General features: G+C 40.2%; 1 protein-coding gene across 17 annotated transcripts in view; it reads left to right on the top strand.

Annotated features, from left to right (window-relative positions):
- Positions 1-17935, top strand: part of DOCK9 (dedicator of cytokinesis 9) — a 378599-nt gene that overhangs the window by 321745 nt on the left and 38919 nt on the right. For 7 of the 17 annotated variants that reach the window (XM_082859679.1, XM_082859678.1, XM_082859687.1 and 4 more), the window contains 4 exons: positions 2728-2794; positions 4172-4219; positions 6818-6954; positions 14615-14730. In XM_082859679.1, coding sequence (XP_082715805.1) covers positions 2728-2794; positions 4172-4219; positions 6818-6954; positions 14615-14730 — 368 coding nt within the window. Of the gene's footprint in view, positions 1-2727; positions 2795-4171; positions 4220-6817; positions 6955-7498; positions 7543-14614; positions 14731-17935 lie in introns of all 17 variants that reach the window. The other 10 variants (XM_082859677.1, XM_082859674.1, XM_082859675.1 and 7 more) reach the window with 2 other exon arrangements.

Genomic DNA, 17935 nt, shown 5'->3' with positions numbered 1-17935 from the left:
TGCCATAGTATAATGTCACAGTTCTTACCTTGGTCAAAAATCTTCTTAATTTTCCTGTTACAAATTAGGAAGGGTACTGTGAGCTTCATTAAGGTCATTGAGAGAAGACAAACTCTTTTGAAAGTAAAATGCCATTTTTGGAGACCTGAAGCCCACTTGTCTGGTGGCAGGGGGTGTGGGCATTGAGCAACCAGGGGAAGGTACTTCTGCTGCAAATAGTGTTTCTTTTGTATCGAGCTTCCATTTCAGCAGCACTAAGAGCCTGACCTGTAGCTCAGAAATTAGGAGCAGCATACGATCCTTAAAATGCTTTGGAACTGGAGGATTTTACTCTTCTGTCAACTTGTTACTTTAAAATAGCTATTTTGAAAAACACAAACAGACAAGATTTTGTTTTGTGAATGATGACCAAATACAAAAGCCCCAGGCTCTTATTCTGATTTTTCAGTTAGAAAGTTGAAATTCTTCCCATTAAGTCAAACGTTCTCAATTTTCATCATGGTAGTGAGTTTCAGCCAGCATTATAGTCCTGTTTTTCCTTTATTGAAAGTTTTCTTTAAAATATTTTACATTTCAAATATTAAATGTGATGTGTAACTAGAAAATAACTTTTTAAAAAACAAATATACAAGAAATTTTGCATCCAAGTGAAAGTCACCCTTTAAAGTCAGCCTTTTGGAAGGCCAGGCACATATTTAAAAAATGCAACAACTTCTTCAAAACAGTTTTAGAATATCCTTTTTTTTTTACAACTACTTTTGTTACACTTTTTTTCCCCTTTATAATTAGAATTTTTTTGTGTGTCTCATTTAAGAAATCTTTACCTACCCCCCAGGCTCTGAAGATATTCTCCTGTATTTTCTTTAAAAGCTGTATTATTTAAATTTTCACATTTAAATCTTAGTATCTATCAAGCATTGGTTTTTGTGTATAGTATGGGGTGGGGGAGAAATTGCCTTTAGAATAGTTTACCAGACAGATAACCAAAATCAGTTGTGTAACTAGCTCTGTCGCTACTCTTTCCTTTATCCCACATTTAATGCGCACCTTCTACACACAGGGCCCCTCGCCCTCTGTGCCTTCTTGTGCCTCCTTTCTCCGTAATAGAGCTTAGCCCTGTCTTCCCCACTCCTCAGCCAATAGCCAGAGCACAGAGCAAGGACAGGCCACGATGGTACCACCCGGCTGGCCAGCTGGTTCTGTCTGCTGGCCTCAGGTGTCTGCAAGTTGACCCCGAGGGGCCCAGCATCCAGGGAACTCCCTGGGTTCCCAACACACCAGCCTCAAGTAACCAGAGTCCGTCCCTCTGGATTCTAAACTTGAAACCCCCAAGAGATGGAAGCTCCCCGACCCACCCTCTGGTCTAAGAGGCCAGCCGTGGCTTTCAAAATCAGGTGCACTTGATTTAAATCGCCATTCCACCGGCCTTCTGTCAGCTGGTAGTTGGGAGAGTTACTTAGCTTCTCTGAGCCTTCAGTAGTTCATTTGTAAATGGAAACTCTGCCCCAGATCATGGTGAGGATTCGATGACAGGATATATGTGAAATCATGAGACCTAACGCAGTGCCTGGTGCATAGCAGGTACTTGGTATGTATCCCACGGCTTCTCCCGCCTGTCACTGTTCTTGACAAGTGTAGAATACAAGTCCGTTGCCATGCATCTTCCTGCGCCTCCAGCAGCTCTGCAGCCAGCCTCTTGCTCATCTCAGGCCCCAAAGACTCAGTGGCTTTTTCCCTGAGAGAAATCTTTTAATGCATTTCTCAACTTCAATGTAAAATATGAGAAGGCAAAAATGTTTAAGTATCACTCGCTAACACTCTTTGTGCAATGTCGAATGGTTAAGAGTTATACACAGAGAATGCTTCCTGTAAGTGAATTTGTAGGATTTGCCTTAACTAAAGATGTGCCCAGTTGCTCTTGATAAAGAGCAGGTGTGGTTCTTAACCACTGGTACATTGTACCATCGTGCTAGGAAATAGGAACTCTCATACACTGTTATTTGGAGGGCTATTTGACAATATATGTCAAATTTTAAATGTGCACACTATTAACATGGCTAGTTCACTTCTAAGAATTTCTCCTTTAGATGTAGTTGGACGAGTGTGCAAGGACGCATGTAAAAAGGATTTTTACCGAAGCATGATTTATAATAGCAAAGAATTGGGGGGAAGAACAAGTAAATGTCTGTCAGTAGGGGAACTGGTTAACTCAGTTGTAGTATATCCATGGAGAGGACTGTTATGCAGCTTGGAAAAGACTGAGATAGATCCAGGCTTAATTGCTGAATTAAAACTCAAAGGGCAAAACAGTGCCTGTAGGATACATGCTTCCACTGCAGTGTGTGTGTGTGTGTGTGTGTGTGTGTGTTGGGAAGGGGTTACTTACGTACATGTAAGAATTTTCAACAGATTCTCTACTAGGGAGGGATTCTGTAGTGGGTAATTTTCTAGTCCATTTAAGAACACATTATGTATAAGTTAAATAGGTACCATGCAGGGCTAGATGATGCATGCTGAAATTAAAGTTCAAATATAGCTTCTTCATACTGACTAAGCCTGTTGTGCATGTTACCGATTATAATAGATTAGTCACTGTGGTTTATCCTTTGATCAACTATAAAAGGGGGCCGAGGAAAGTTTGGAGGCCTACACTCTGAGGTCTCTTCCCATCTTATAATGTACGAAATAGGCATTATAATTCTAATCAAATAAATGTTTACTTTCCAGATGCTTTGTTTACATATTGGAACAAGGCCTCAACATCTGAACTTATGGATTTTTTTACAATATTGGAGTGAGTAGTTTCGTCTTTGCTCATTGACTCTTGATTTTTCCTGGCTAGTTAAGAGGTGTGAAGAATACAGTGCACCGACAGTTGAACCAGGAATGCAATATATATTCACATCCACACTTATCCTTAAGCTCTTTCTCCTGGACCTAACCCCAACACCCACTCTCAGTGGCTCATGACCCAGTGGACAGCGACAGCCTTAAATGATTAGATATGTGATTATTGTAGATGAGAGGTTACTACTTGTGCGTATAAGCCATTTTAATAAAATAACACAACATTTATTAGCTGAATTCGGTGGGTGATACTCAGAAACTGAGACATAAAAATCGCTACAATTAAAAAATATGTAAAAGTGAAATCTTAAATACAGTCTATATTATTTTATTACTTTAGTTTAAGTTTCTGTTTTCCTTTAAGCTTTTTACTTCCAGAAACACGAATCTACAATCCCTTATCCAAAACTAGTGGGGCCAGATGAGTTTTCAAATCCAGAATTTTTTGGATTTTTGAAAAATTTACATAGAGAGTATATTCCGCAGCACCCCACAGTCAAGCACATGATTGTTTCTGCAGTAAGAAGTTATTTCTGTGTACTATGATTGTTCACAGTAGTAGGTTAAATCATGACCAGGTAGCTTTACCTCTGTTAGTTGGGGTCATGATTTGCTGCCAAATGTGTTTGCACGAATTCGGGGCAAACCCATGGTGTTCAGAGCTTTGTGCATTTTGGAATCACGGTCTTGGTCCCCAAATTCATGGTCACTTCCTCTGCTGAGTTAAAGGTGGGAGTTGTCACATGTGAGACAAGATTCTAGTAAGTTCAGAAGAACTTACTAGACGTTGTTTTAACTGACTCTTATTAAATATATGATTTTTTTTTAAAAAATCAATGTTGTAAATAAAATACAGTAAAATAAAACAAAAAAATACATATTTGATGTCTGTAAGGAACCAGTCCATTTACTTGAATGAAAAAAGAAAGCTCCTTACATAGGCTGAATGAGAACGGTATAAGCAACTTGGAACAGTGCATGTGGTTTCCACCATGCCTTCTAAGGCAGATGTGGAGTAAATATCCACACCCAGAGTCAACAGTCAATCCTGTCGGTCCTGGGCCTTTCTTCCGTGTTGCTCAAACCAGCCACCATGGCACTGATAGCAGCACAATATGCGGCCTCCCTTGCGTTTGATCATTTTCTCTGGGTTTAGAGGGACCTTCCAGAGAATTTCTGAAAACCAGAAGTAAGGGGCTAGTGGTAGATGTAAGAGCTTATTGAACATGTTACTGTAAATGGGTTTAAACAAAGCCATGTGTCAAAAATAATTTTATCTCCAATGACTTTATCGCTCCCTAATAATCTTTCATTCTCTCCGCAGAGTCTGCTTGCACCAGTTCCAGTACATGGGGAAGCGATACATCGCCAGGTACTGTGGGAGTTTTAGTTTGAAGTGTTGTGTCATTCTCTGTGTTGCTTGGATCCAGAAGTGTGGGAACTGTCGTCTGTGGGGATTGGCGGTTGTAATTCTCATAAACCGCCATGAAGACAGTGGCAGGTCTTTGGATTGCTGCCATGAAATCTGGTGGCATCTTTCGCCTATGTTCCTACGTTCCTTCTGTCTTGTTCTGTCTCAGGCATACCTCCTGGAAAGATTTTCCTCCGTGGCCTGTTGCTGCACTTCTCCACTTCCTTCCAAATCCTCCCTCGTGCTCTGTTCCTTCTGTCTCCTCTTTCTCTTCTCCCAGTTCCTCTGGCTGTGTCTTCCCTCTCTTTCTTTTTTTCCTTCCTCAATGATCTCTCTTTCCCTTTTTCGCTTTCAAAGGCCCTTTTTTTTACCATTCCACCTCCCAACTTACAAAGAGAGTAATTTCTCATCTGACCACTTTCCTCCTTAATGAAAGAATGTTTTCAGTCCATCTCAAATTTGTTTGGACTGCCACAAAAACCATCTCTAAAATTGAGCCTTTTCTCCTCTTTTTCTGAATAAGCTGTCTGTGCCCTCTGTTGCTATCTGACCAGAACTCTCTGTTGAGTATCATAGACCCTCACTGCCCTGTCCCAGCCATCCTCTCGCTTCCGCGCTGAGTTTGAGGAGAGCTGGACACTCACTGCTGATGGGCAGCCACGCAGCTCCTTCTCTGGAGGCTTTCCTCGGACTGCCTCTTGTCGTTAGCGAGTTCTTACTCCTTCGCTGTTGCCATTCAGTGTGCCTGTATTTGTTTTCTTCCATTGCTGTGTATCCTGTGATAATGTATTCATGGGGTCTTGGTCTAAGCATCCTATTTTTCTATTGTTATTGTTGCTAAAATTTAATTATAAGTAAACATATTTATGTTTTAAGAAAAACTTTAAAATTTAGTTGTCATTGAGGTTTTTCTCTTATCTATAATTCTGCTTTACGACAATGAAATAAGAAATAGATTTTTAAGACTTTCTATTTGAGTGTCAAGATTTCGCTCTTTATGGTAACATTGTTTTTTTCTTGAGATATTTGAGAAAGTTTCAGAATTCTGTTTATGTCAAATAAAAGTATGTTTTATTTTAAAAAGCAAATTTAGAGAGAGTATATTATGCCTTCTTCCTATTAATACTTTCTATTTTTAATTGAAATGTGGTGGCACTTAACGTTCTCTAATCTTAACTCTTATTTTTTATCGTAACAGTAATTTTTGCATTTGAGTTTTTTGGGTACTAAATGCAAATATATACAATGTGTCCTTATACAATAACTTCATTCTTTTTGACTTTGTCCCATGAAGATGGGCAAACAGTATATTTGGAACAGAAAGACACTGTGCTGGGGGAGCTTCACACCCTCTCGTGGTGTCACCCACCTCACAAGATGGCATTTGGAAAATGTTGTGCAAATAGAATAAAAAGCCTCAGAGCTGAACACGGTGAATGTGAAAAGCTGAAGATTTCTGCCCCAACAGACTATTTTGGAATTGGATTTTGTGAAGCAGTTAACTTATTTTTTCTATGTCTCTAAATTTAATTTTTTTAAAGAAAAAACTTCTGACTTCTTAAGCACCCTGTATATATTTGCATGTAAAAGTATGCTTCCTTGGACTGTCTTAAAAATAAATGGGCATAGATAGGCGGGGTGGAGGATGGTGTTACTTCATAATGTGCACAGTGGAAAGACGTGCCCTGTTTTATAGAAAATTGCCATGGTCTCTGCTGCACATGGAAGAGATCCTGAGTGATGATTTAAACGTTGTCAGTGTTTGCCCTCCGTGGTGGTCCAGTTCTGTGAACACTGCGCCTTCTCATTGTGTCACTTTGAAATCACCCAGCAGCATGTTGCCCGATGATATTCCATGCATGTCCTGTTCTACTCCACACAATAACACAGTGAGGGAGACGGTTGGCTACGGGACGGGGGACAGGTGTCATTCCAGCGCTGGTCTCATTTTTCATCTGCTCTGGTGATGGTACACAGTAGGAAGTTAGCTGTTTGATTGCTAATCCAGATCACTTTTCTATTTTCTTCACTTGACTGCTGACAAGTCTAACAAAGGTTGTGGCTCTTCTCCTCCTTTCCTGGGTAAGAATAAAGGTGTTACACCGCCTCATATAATCCTTCCCATTGCATGTTTGTTCTCTGTTTCTTCCAATGTATTAACTAAAAAAATTTTTTTTTGCTGTTTAATAACATATATAATCCAAAAAGATTCGTGGTGTTTTGGCTGTTGTCCAAATGCTGGTCATTAGCACCACATTGGACTGATGCTCACCTTTTTAAAAAGTAGCATCTCTAAATGACTTTCCAAAGCCGAAAAGTCTCTGCTTTGGCCTGGTTTTTGCTCCTTCGTCTTCAGATGCTTTGCTGTGAACTCTGCCAAGTGCTGCTGCCTGTGTGTGTCTTTGGCTCCTGTGGCCCCAAACAGGCTCCTCTGTGCTTAGTCTGTGCGTGGCCAGTCTCCTTCGTGCTGTGTCCTGGCCTCACTAACTAATGCTCCCCATCTCGCTGCAGTGTAACAAATCTAACTTTTGCTTCTATCCCATTTCACTCATGTTGCAGGAACCAGGAGGGGTTGGGACCCATAGTTCATGATCGAAAATCTCAGACATTGCCTGTTTCCCGTAACAGAACAGGAATGATGCATGCCAGATTGCAGCAGCTGGGCAGCCTGGATAACTCTCTCACTTTTAACCACAGTAAGTCCCATGACACACCATCGTAACAGCCAGACATCCCATGTGACAGTTCAGAGGGGAGAGCCCCTGGCCACACCACACCACATCACCAAATCGACTTTTCTTCCAGCTCAGAGCAGTAGGATGAAGAGCTCGTGGCGCAGTTCCCTTCCTCGGAGGAGAATGACATAATGTGGGACGCGGTCAACTACAGCACTAGACCTGAAAGCCTAGACCCTTTGCCCCACGCCATCTGCTTGGTGTTTTTAAAACAAAATCTGGCCTGATAGCCAGACATTCTCTGATATTTTTAATTTAGTATTTTGATTTGTTGCCAGTGGCCAACTTATCATCAGTTTTCCCCATGTGACTCCCAAGAACATCTGGGGCAAGTTCCTTTCACCCTCCTGACCCCATGCGTGTAATTGATCAAGCGTCCACATTCTGACATTCTAGCCCTGAATGTATGTTAATCGTTAAACTGCTGTGAAACCGTAAAGCCCGTGAATCAATGTGCGAGGGTGTGGAAAAGCCAATAACAAAGTGACTTTTTCTGTGTTTTCAGTGTGAGAAAGATATCAAGTGTGCTTGGAATTTCTGTAGACAATGGTAAGATTTAATCAGGTTGAAGTCTGCTTATGAGGCCGCTTCACTTGCAAACCGAGACTTCTTGTTCATCTCGCCTTCCTAACTTTGGGGCTTCCTAACTTCACAGTAGAGACTTTGCCAAAACATGGGAGCATATCTTTAATTTAATTTTATCAATTGCCAGAGGGGGCGTAGCATCATGTGCTGTTTCTAGAAATCTAAGTGTTTAGTCTTCTTAAGGGTTTCTTGAAGCAGAAAACCTAAAAGATATCAACCATGTAGCACTTTATAAACTAATGTCATCATTTCTGTCAGTGGTGTGTTCTCTAAATTGTCCCATCTTTGCTCCAAGCATGACATAGCTAGTTATTGTTCTATCTAGACAATTATTTGTACTCATTGCAAGCAATGTCTTTAATTCATAGTTAGTAATATCTTCTCATCATTTCTAATCATAAGAATTCATTCCATTCACTGTGGTTTCCATACCTCTTTCTTAGTACAGGCTAAGAGTATAGACAATATATTCCTGACACCTTAAATTGAGAATAGTTCAAAGTAAAAATGCTGAGGAATCAAAATATGGCACCTTCCCACTCTTCCACCCCCAAGAAAGTTAAATGTAGTGGGTACAGTCTCTCTTTATAAAATTCAAGGCTTAATTTAAATCAATATTATGTCAGTCTGCCACACACTGAATTGGTAGGCTTCAAATGCTAGTTCTGGGTTCTATACTTAGCTGTGGAATGTGCGTTAGTGACACGTCTAAGGCTACAGAACTTGACTTTTCAACATCTTGTCTGTTAGGGCTATTTTAGCTCTGCAGACAAAGGGTTTAAACAGACAAAACAAGGAGTTTCATTATTTTTAGTTTTCATTTCCTATTTAGCAAAGAGAAATCAAATTCCCACTTTTTGCAAGACTTGCTACATTGCCTTTGCCCAGATAATTTATAATACAGGGACTATCAGTACCTCACTATCAGTTGAAATAAATGCTGAAACTTTAAAGCACTGTAAAAAAAAAAATCATAAGCAGACCAAGGCCCTGCCTCCAAAGATAATCATGTAGGAAACATAGAAAACAAACAAAAATAAACTGAATGATCAACACATGAATAAATAACCTTAATCCACCAAGATATGCAGCAACCCCTCCCTCTGCAAATGGATTTCACGGTGGTGGTTTGAATTGGAGGAGAGAGACAGCTGGCTGTGTTCTACTGCCAAAAACCCTATTGTTAACATGGTTGATTTCCATTCTCTCTTCCTGCTACCCACAGAGAACCTTGTCCTTCCTGCCCCTCTCCTATTTCAACCCGAAGTTTTTCTTTAGTCCGTTTTCAGTGACACCATTCTCGATCAAAGTTTCTCCTTTTGCCTTCCCAGTCAAGACTGTGTAGCTGATTATTTTAGCCTTTTAATGTGTGCCCACAATTCCTGCTTTCCCCGAATAGCTTCTGATGTCCCATAGTCCTTGCATCTCCACCCTGAACTCAGTCTTCACTTACATCTCTAATTGTGATTCTGTATTTGGGAGGCTTCAGCCTCTACCACCATTAGCTTTTTGAGTTCCAAATCATCATCTCGGCCAAAAGCCATAGAGAAGGGAGTGTATACTGTATGTATACGTGTGTATGTGTGTGAACTCATACATACATGAGTTTTTACATCTTCACCTAGATACTGTATGGGGAATTTGTAGCCACGTATGTCTCTTTAAGAAAATTCCTATTTAACGAATACAGTACCTTCTATTGGGCCAACCAGTATGACAGAGATCCAGTATGTGAGAGACTTGCTGGGATGCCAGAGTCTAAAATGAATTTATTTTGGAAAAGAATGAAAATAGGAAGAGTCCCCTATACACCTGCATTTTTCATTTCCTTTCTCTGAGTAGGAAAGGCTTTGTCAGATCTTAGCGTGACCAGCAGGGGGCAGCAGAGGACTGCGAGAAACTTAAGCCGATGCAGGCCAAGCCGCACTGTCTCCGTCGCCTATTAACAGTAGGACACGGGAAAAGACACCACACGCAGCACACGTGTAACGCTAGCGGGCACTTACCCTTACTCTTGGATTTGTATAGGAAATAATGAAAATTTCACTGTGGCCAGTGGTCTTAACTATTTTAAAAACACTCAAAGGGTAGGAGTTTGTTGTTTGGGTCATTGCCCAGGCTTATAAAAAGTAAATGTTTACAACATTAAGGCATTGACCTGTTTACTGCAACATGTACTCATTGTGTATCAGTAGAAAAGACTTGTGCCAAAGGACAAATTGAGAGTGATAGGTGCTCGGAGTATACTTTGTATATTTTCTATAAACTGAGTGATGAGGGGAAAACTAAGTGAAACGTGTTTGCAAATAAGTGATTCATTTGCAAAAAAATATAAAATAACAGTTTGTATTTACTTTAATGTTATGTATTGTTCTAGGAATATGTTAAATTCACTTGCATGATAATCCATATTTCCCATTGGTGTGATGGGAGAGAAGCCAGCCTAGAGGTAGAAACCCTTGAAGAAAACCTGTATTTCATATAATTCAGTATAAGAGACAATTTAAGATCACTGGATTAAGTTGCAGAGAATTAGATCTCACGTAAATATGGGGAAGCATTTTCTAACTGGACTACCTATTAGCTAGTATAGGTACTGGCAGCTGGAGATGTGAAAACAGAGACTTGATGAGGACCCATTGGGGATATTGTCCAGGTCATTTAAGCATCATATGAGGAGTTAGACGAGATGGCTTGTTCAGACCCCATCTAATTCTGATATTCTTTGATATCTATGAATCTCAAGTAAGAAACTGAATATAGATGATAATTAAATTCCTTTATTTTAGATAATATTGAATCAATATAAAAAATGCAGGGGAGGCATATAGTCTCTGAAGTAAAATCAATATTTCTCAGAAGTTCTTAAGCATGGGTGATATATCTTTTAAAATAGGTGAAGTGGGCTTGGATGCTTTAAATGTCTGTACTCAAGATAGTAAATAAAATGTCTGTAAAGCCACATTTTCTTGATTTGGAGATAGATTTTTGCCCCTTTGCTAGCATTTCTGAAGTCAGGATATATTTTACAGATTTAGCAGATCTTACCTTACAGATACATCCTGAATATTACATCTAACATGGTAGCCTGTCATTGATTGGTGCTTCTTACAATTGCTAGGGTTTCAGAGTTGAGAAAACCTGACACAATGCCCATGTGAAGTCGGTCATTTTTTATATTTTTAGTATCCTTAAAGAGGACTTTAAATTAAAAGGTATGATATGCTTAAACCAAGTGTTGTCACAGTTTGGGGTCTGTATCCCATACCATTTTCAGATACCGCTAAGTATCTGATTGTCTAAGTGACAATCACTTATGCAAGGTAATCTGAGACTAGAAAGCAGGTAGTATAACCATTTCCTCAAGTATAAACTCTGAGATTATAGACTAGTTCACAAATCATTTTGAACCTATTTGTTTCTTTGGTGGTTAATCAGAGAGCAGACAGCGAATCACATGATGTTTTGCCTTGGAATGTCATTCCTTATTCTGTTCTCCACTTCTTGCCCATCTGTGGGGAAAAACTTTTTAGCAATAAAAATGAGATGGAGATCAATAATAGATTGTGTAGTAGTGGATCCATCTGATACTTTGCATAAATATGTGCAGTTAGTAAAAGCCGTAGACCATGAGTTAATATATCTAGGAGGCTCGGTCTTCTACATTTGGGGATTTCTTTTAGCAAGAAGATCCCTAGCTGTTCAATATTTATATTTTTTTCATAAAATGTATTGTTTTTCTGGATTCATATTATGGGCCAGAGAAAAAAATTAAAAATAAAAACAAGAATTCTGGTTTCATAAAGAGTGAAGGCAGCTTTCAAGAAGGAAGTACCTCCTGTGAGAATATGTATCTGACTTACTCTTCTAGCCCAAATGTCCTCTGACTTTTGGAAAAGGCGAGTGGCAGTGGATCAGGCTTCTGCCTTTCTGACCACATCACCTCTGATGTGGCACTGGGGAGGGAGGGGTAGTTTACAGATGTCCTCAGCATTACTAAACCGAGCTTTTCAGGAAACAGGACTTCATAAAACGGAGTAAAGTTAGGTAAGTCTAACCATAGCAGATGACATTAGAGGGAAAAAAATCTCATCCTCGTCCTTTGAGTATTTGAAAGATTTGGGGATTTGAGAATAGATCACTTATCTGAGTAACAGCAGAATGAAAATTGTGTACATGTGAGCAGCGGATCCTAAGGTCTCTAAAGCACCCCCTGAGGTGCCTGCTGGAGATGGTGCATCAGGGAAGTCCTTCCCTCCCTGACCTGCCTCAGTGACCACGTCAGTGCCTGTGCCCCAAGGCACCACTACCCCCTAGTGGAAGTCAGTAGGGTTAACAGTACTTCTTACTGGCCTTGGTCAGAATCTGCTTAGTCAGCTTTAAAAAGTTGCTGACTGATGCTCTGAGAAATTACTGTGTCTCTTAAGACCGCTTCTTGGGTTTGCCAGCTCAGTTTCATTTTCCTGTGTTAGCCAGTAACAAGGTGACCATTGATTAGAGCCTTCCCTCATGCACAGCTTTGTTCCAGGTCTTGAGACAGACTGTCCCCACGGGGGTATCAGTCAGTCTCTGTCACTCACACAACGTCCCATGCTGCCACTTATTTTTAGGGATGTTTACGTAACACTGGTTCAGGAACCTGCTGATTTTTGAGACGAAACGTTTAAGGAAAAGCAAATTATAACCAATTGTGGCTAAAAGGACTGTTTCTTTTATTCTTATATGATTCGGACACAGGCAGACAGATTTCTGTATGAATTGACTTATTCTAAAGGAGATTAGATAGTGTAATGTAGCTTAGAGAAATTTTGTCATTAATTAGCATGGCCCATTGATTATATATGTTTAAAAAATAGCACATTGACAAATTGCAATTCTTGAATTGTTCTAGACATTCAGCCAGGTATAAGTAAACTCTGTTGGAGTTCTTCAGTGTGTAGACCATCTCATCTATAAGAATCACACTTGGATACACTTATCCAATAGGTTATCTAGAAAGAGAAAAGGATAGTTCTGTGCAGAGAATACAGTTAATCACCAAAGCAAGTGCCTTGTTACAGTTTAACCCAGATTATAAAACTTCATTTGGGATAAATGGCAGCCCTCAGTATAGGGTCCTTTTGACCTGTGTGATAATTTTGGTTGGTCTGATAAAAGGTTGTGGTTTTTTTGTTTGTTTTGTTTTTGTTTCGGTTTTTTTTTGGTCCTCTCTTGCCCTGGTTTGTGATCACTGTAATGATAATCATTAGTTTGTTTTCCTCTTTTGTTGGCTATCTCACAAAACAAACCTTACCAAATGAGGAAATACCTTGGCTTACAAAGGCAGTTCAGTGAATATTAGTACCAAAAAATGTCTGTCTTCCTTTCTGCTAGATTTCTTACCAAAAAAAAAAACCTAAAAGCAAACCAGGAATATAAAGAAACAGAACTAGCACGGTGCCAAATGTGTTCCATAGCCTTACTAGGCACACGATGACTCTGTCACACTGTGAAAATAATGCAGGCCACTCAAAACCACCATTACAAAAGCAAAGCAAAGTTGGATGAAAGCACATAATAGTTTTTTTTTTTTAATCATACTTTAAAAAGCAACTCGGTAGCTTTAGAAAAGCTTATTTGTAGTCTTTCAGAAATCATTCTCTATCTCTGACATTTATTAAAGTCAGAATAACATCATGCTAGTTACTTTATTTTATCTTAATAATAGAGATTATGGTACAGTAACCTGGATAAGGAATTGGGAGTGTAGTTTCTGGTTTTATCCCATTACTGGCCTCAAGAAAATTCTCTAGGCTTTCTGTACTTCATTTTCCTGATCTATGTACAAAATGTCCTCCTCTCTGGAGTATTAAGAAAATTACCTACATAGTAAGTGTTGATTTGTTTTGCTCCTTGGAGAAAGACATTACCTGACGTTTTATTATATTGCCATCTTTCCTTGTAATCTAGATCAATACTGAAACACCTTTGCATCCCTTGTATATATTTCTGCTAATGCATACCATTTCATAATTTAATCTCAAATTGTATGTCAAACTACATTTATATCAATACTAAATTGATTTTACAGCCACATACAGAAGATATCAGTTTGTATTTAAATTATGATTCTCAAGTCCTCTCCTTTTCTTAAACATTTCTTTCAGTCATAGTGGCTTTTGTGCTTTTTTATTAAAGCAAGTAGAATACTGTTAGCAGTGCAGTCAACTCTTGGTTATCATTCATGATTCCAACTGATAAAACAGATCCTTACTTTATTGACTTGAGACTTACATAGCGTTCATTGTGTGCCAGGCACTATTCCAAGAGCTTCACAGCAATTAATGAATTTAATGCTCACCGCAACCCTTTGAGGTAGATACTGTTATTATCCCCATTCTACAGATGAGGAAACTGAGGTATAAAGAGGTCAAGTAACTTGCCCAGGGTCACACAGCTAGTAAGGGGACGAGCTTGATTCACTGACCAGCAGTCTGCCCCTCAGCTCATTTTCTTTCCCTGTGCTGTGCTGCAGCCTCTGTCTGTGTGGGGAGCTTCAGAGATCTCAGCCTCCTTCACTACCACACCATCTTAACAGCTCAGTCAAGTGGCGCAATTGAGTGACTCTGGTCCATGTACCAGTCCTAGCTCCCCTGTTTACCAACTGTGTGACTTAAGATAAGTTGTTTAGCCTTTCTGGGCCTCCATTTCCTTATCTGCAAAAAGGGTTTAATAATGTACACACTTCATAGGGCTATTGAGGGATTAAATAAGGTGATACATGTAAAGTTCATAGAATTATGGCTGGCACATAGCAAGTGCACAATAAATGTTCGCTGCTATTATTCCCCTCCCAGAGCTGAAAAAGTCATAATTGAATGGAAACATTTTTAATACCTCCTTTTACCCACCCCGCCACCAAAAAAAAAAGGCAAACAGGGAGATAAGGCCCTGAAGGAAGCCTTCTGGAAATAATCAAAAGTTGACTGTGACTATACCGTCAGCCAGCCTTTCTTCTTCAGCCGCCGGCAGTAACCTTGTATTATGATTCATGCAGGCTATGGCCACTCGGACGCAGATGTTCTCCACCAGTCGTTACTTGAAGCCAATATTGCTACTGAGGTGTGCCTGACAGCTCTGGACACCCTCTCTCTATTTACACTGGCATTTAAGGTTTGTATTGAACAGCTGTTCATGGTCAGAGCCTCACCTTTTAAATTCATTCTATTTATTTAACTGAATCAGCAAGAACTTCTTATGTTGTATTTTTACTGCAGCAACTGTTTTTGCCCCTGTAAGGAAACCATTAATCCTTAAATTCCCTTAATGAAACCGTTCCACTGTTAATGACTTGAATTCCCTGAAATATAATACAGCTTAACTGGTCAGGGTGTGCCACCTGCTTGCAAAAGGTGGACACAGTCCCAGGAGGCGGTTAACGCTTGGCCAGATGAAGCGTTTACGGGGAAGGTGGCTTTGCTGAGCCCTCGAGAATGATAAATACAGGAACCTAATTGGGCATTTCTGCCTCTACTATCTTTAAACATATCCACATGTGGTAGCAATTAAAATTAGATGTTTATATATAGAGGAGCAATACATAAAAACATTCACCTTTTCAATTTTTTTTGGATCTGTTACTAAATTAAATGATAGAAACATTTCAAGTATAGAGAATAAAAAGTGATCTTGGTCTTATTTTTAGGTTTTAGCAAGTAACATTTACGTAGGTAAAGATGGTCTCTTCAGCCACCTTCTTGTTTTTAGGAACCTAACCCTTCCCATTCTCACTCAATAACTACTTCCATTTCCAGAGAAGCTGAATTAGTGTTAATATGCTCTGAATATGGAATCAGTATGTTTACTTGCAAGGGTATTTGGGAAACATACCCAAAGTCAATCTGTGCTTTACTCATCTCCTCTTCTCATGAAGCACATTTCTTTATTAGAGTAAAAATAGTTACCTGATATCATGTTGCTTTATTATAATTTACCTTTGTTCGTAGCAGCCATGCTACTCACGTCCCCAGGAAATGTCATAACTAGGAACCCAGTCGAGAGCTGAGGGCATACAGACCCTTAGGATGAGTATGGGGACAGCAGTGTCATCTTACGTGGAGCCTTACTCTAGTGACCTTCAGTCATGGTCCCCAGGCTGGCAGCAGATGCAGGCCCTGAAGCTTGTTAGAAATGCAGGTTCTCGGGCCCTGGCTGACTGAATCAAACTCTGGGAGTGATATGTGCACAGACAGTATGGCCTGAGAACCACTGCTCTACTAGAACCATGTTTTGAACCTCTTTCTGTTTTCTTTTGGAGATTTTTAAGTAAATAGTCAGTGAAATTTATAATGTGAGCATTTGCCCTGGACTATATCAGTGCTAACTGTGCACCCGTAAGTTCAAACCAGTAGTTGGGACACTTGCTTCCACTCTCTCCCTGGGCCTCAGGATATAAGTGAGCAGGAAACCCCGGGGCTGCACAGCAGGTGTGGTCTGGCGCCACGGGCAGGTGAGGGCACCACGTGGCACAGGTGTGGTCTGGCAGCACTGTGAGAATAGTGGCAGTTTCCTTACTGCACAGCCTGCAGTTCATACTCAACCTCCTTTAAATTGCTTGCTTCATATTAAAGAAGAGTATTTGTCAAGGTTCCCGGATCTCCAGTGTCTGGCCACCAAATAGGTTCTGACTCAAGAGAGAGACAACATCTGATGGTCTCTGATTGAAGGCTGATTGTAAATTTGTTGGGTGAATGTCTTTGGGAAAATCACTTCATGTCTCCAGACCTAAGATTTCTCATTTGTAAGATTGAAAAAATAGGATCTGCCTCCCAGGGCTGTTGTAGCTTAAAGTGAGATGACCCTTAGAATGGACGAGCACTCTGCTGCTACAGACCAGGCTCCAGGACACTTGGGAGCAGCCATGTGTACAGAAACACCATGGGCTGCAGACCCCAGCTCCACCATTAGCCAGATGTTAAGCTTTGGGTGGGTCTGCTTGACATCTCTAAGCCCTGATTTCCTTACTTAGAACGTGGCAATTATTCCTACTGTATAATGAATTGATATGAAGTATCCAAAAACATCTATCCTGTGTCTGACACACAGTAGGAGCTCAAATGTTGACTCTAGTTTAGCAATAAGCGCTTTCCCTAGGCTCATGCCTTCCTGATCCTATGGTAAAGGGTCTGATTCCTGAGACGCACAGGGAAGATTGTGTTTTAGAGCTGAGGTGATCTCTATCAGAGTCTATATGCCTGTGTGCAGAAATCTTTGATGTTTAAAGCTCAGCGCATACACACACACACACACACACACACACAGACCCATTAAAAAATGGGAAGATGGGCAAATATTATGGCATTCAAGGATGTCATGCCAAGCTGTAGGCTTACCTGGCCTAGGTTCACAGGTCCAAGAGCCACTGGCACAGCAGCACTTGGATCTTCCTTTGCAAGTATTTACTCAGCTGAGGCATCAATTGGAGCATATCGGGAAAATTAAATTATTACATTGAGTTAGCTGGCATAATTGTTTGCAGAAAAATCTTCTTCCACAAATGTTGCCTCATCATTAGTGAGCCTCTTAATTGACCACATCTAATAAGTTGCCAAAGGCAATCAAGAAATCATGTTCTTAATGAGAGGAAATGTTTGAAAAGATTTAAGCCCTGAACCCCAATTTATTGTTATATTAGCTTCCTGCCATTTATTGAGTGCCTTCTGTGTCTTCAGCGTCAGTCCTCACAACAGCCTGGCCCAGTAGATCTTCTTATCCCCCATTTTACAGATAAGGAGATTGAGTCTGAGATAGGTCAGGAAATTAGCCCAAGGGGTGTGTGTGTGTGTGTGTGTGTGTGTGTGTGTGTGTGTGTGTGTGTGTGTGTGTGTGTGAAAAAAGAAAATTACCAAGCACTTACCAGACGCTGGTACTGTGTGGGCACTTTCACAGATACTGTTTAACACATGAAAGGTGTGTTTTGTAAACCAAGGTGATTACATGCAGAAAAACTTGATTCTTCTCTGGCTATTTTAAAATGTCTGTTAATACAGTCCTAAACCAAATCTGGCCTTTAAATAGTTGATGATATTTTTAATGTACTTACAAATTTAATCTGAAAATGTATTTTAAGTAATTCTCTGTAGTGCCTTCTCTTGATTTGAGGTGCATGGTGAGAACCAGCAAGTACACGATGAGAAGGGTCGCTGTGAACGACCAGGGTGGGGAGCACGTGGATGATGGGGGTCAGCTAGGGAGCCTGGGGTCCAGTTTGCACAACCATGAGCCTGGGGTTTAGGTCATCCTAGTGATTGGTGAGTCTCTGCGACAGAGAGAGTGCTACTCAAAGCTAGATTTTTAAAGTTATTCTATAAATCAGTGT

Source organism: Leucopleurus acutus, assembly GCF_964270905.1.
Source record: "Leucopleurus acutus genome assembly, chromosome: 18".
NCBI lineage: Eukaryota > Metazoa > Chordata > Mammalia > Artiodactyla > Delphinidae > Leucopleurus > Leucopleurus acutus.
Note: the sequence above shows the minus strand (reverse complement) of the source record. Positions and strands in the feature narration are given on the sequence as shown.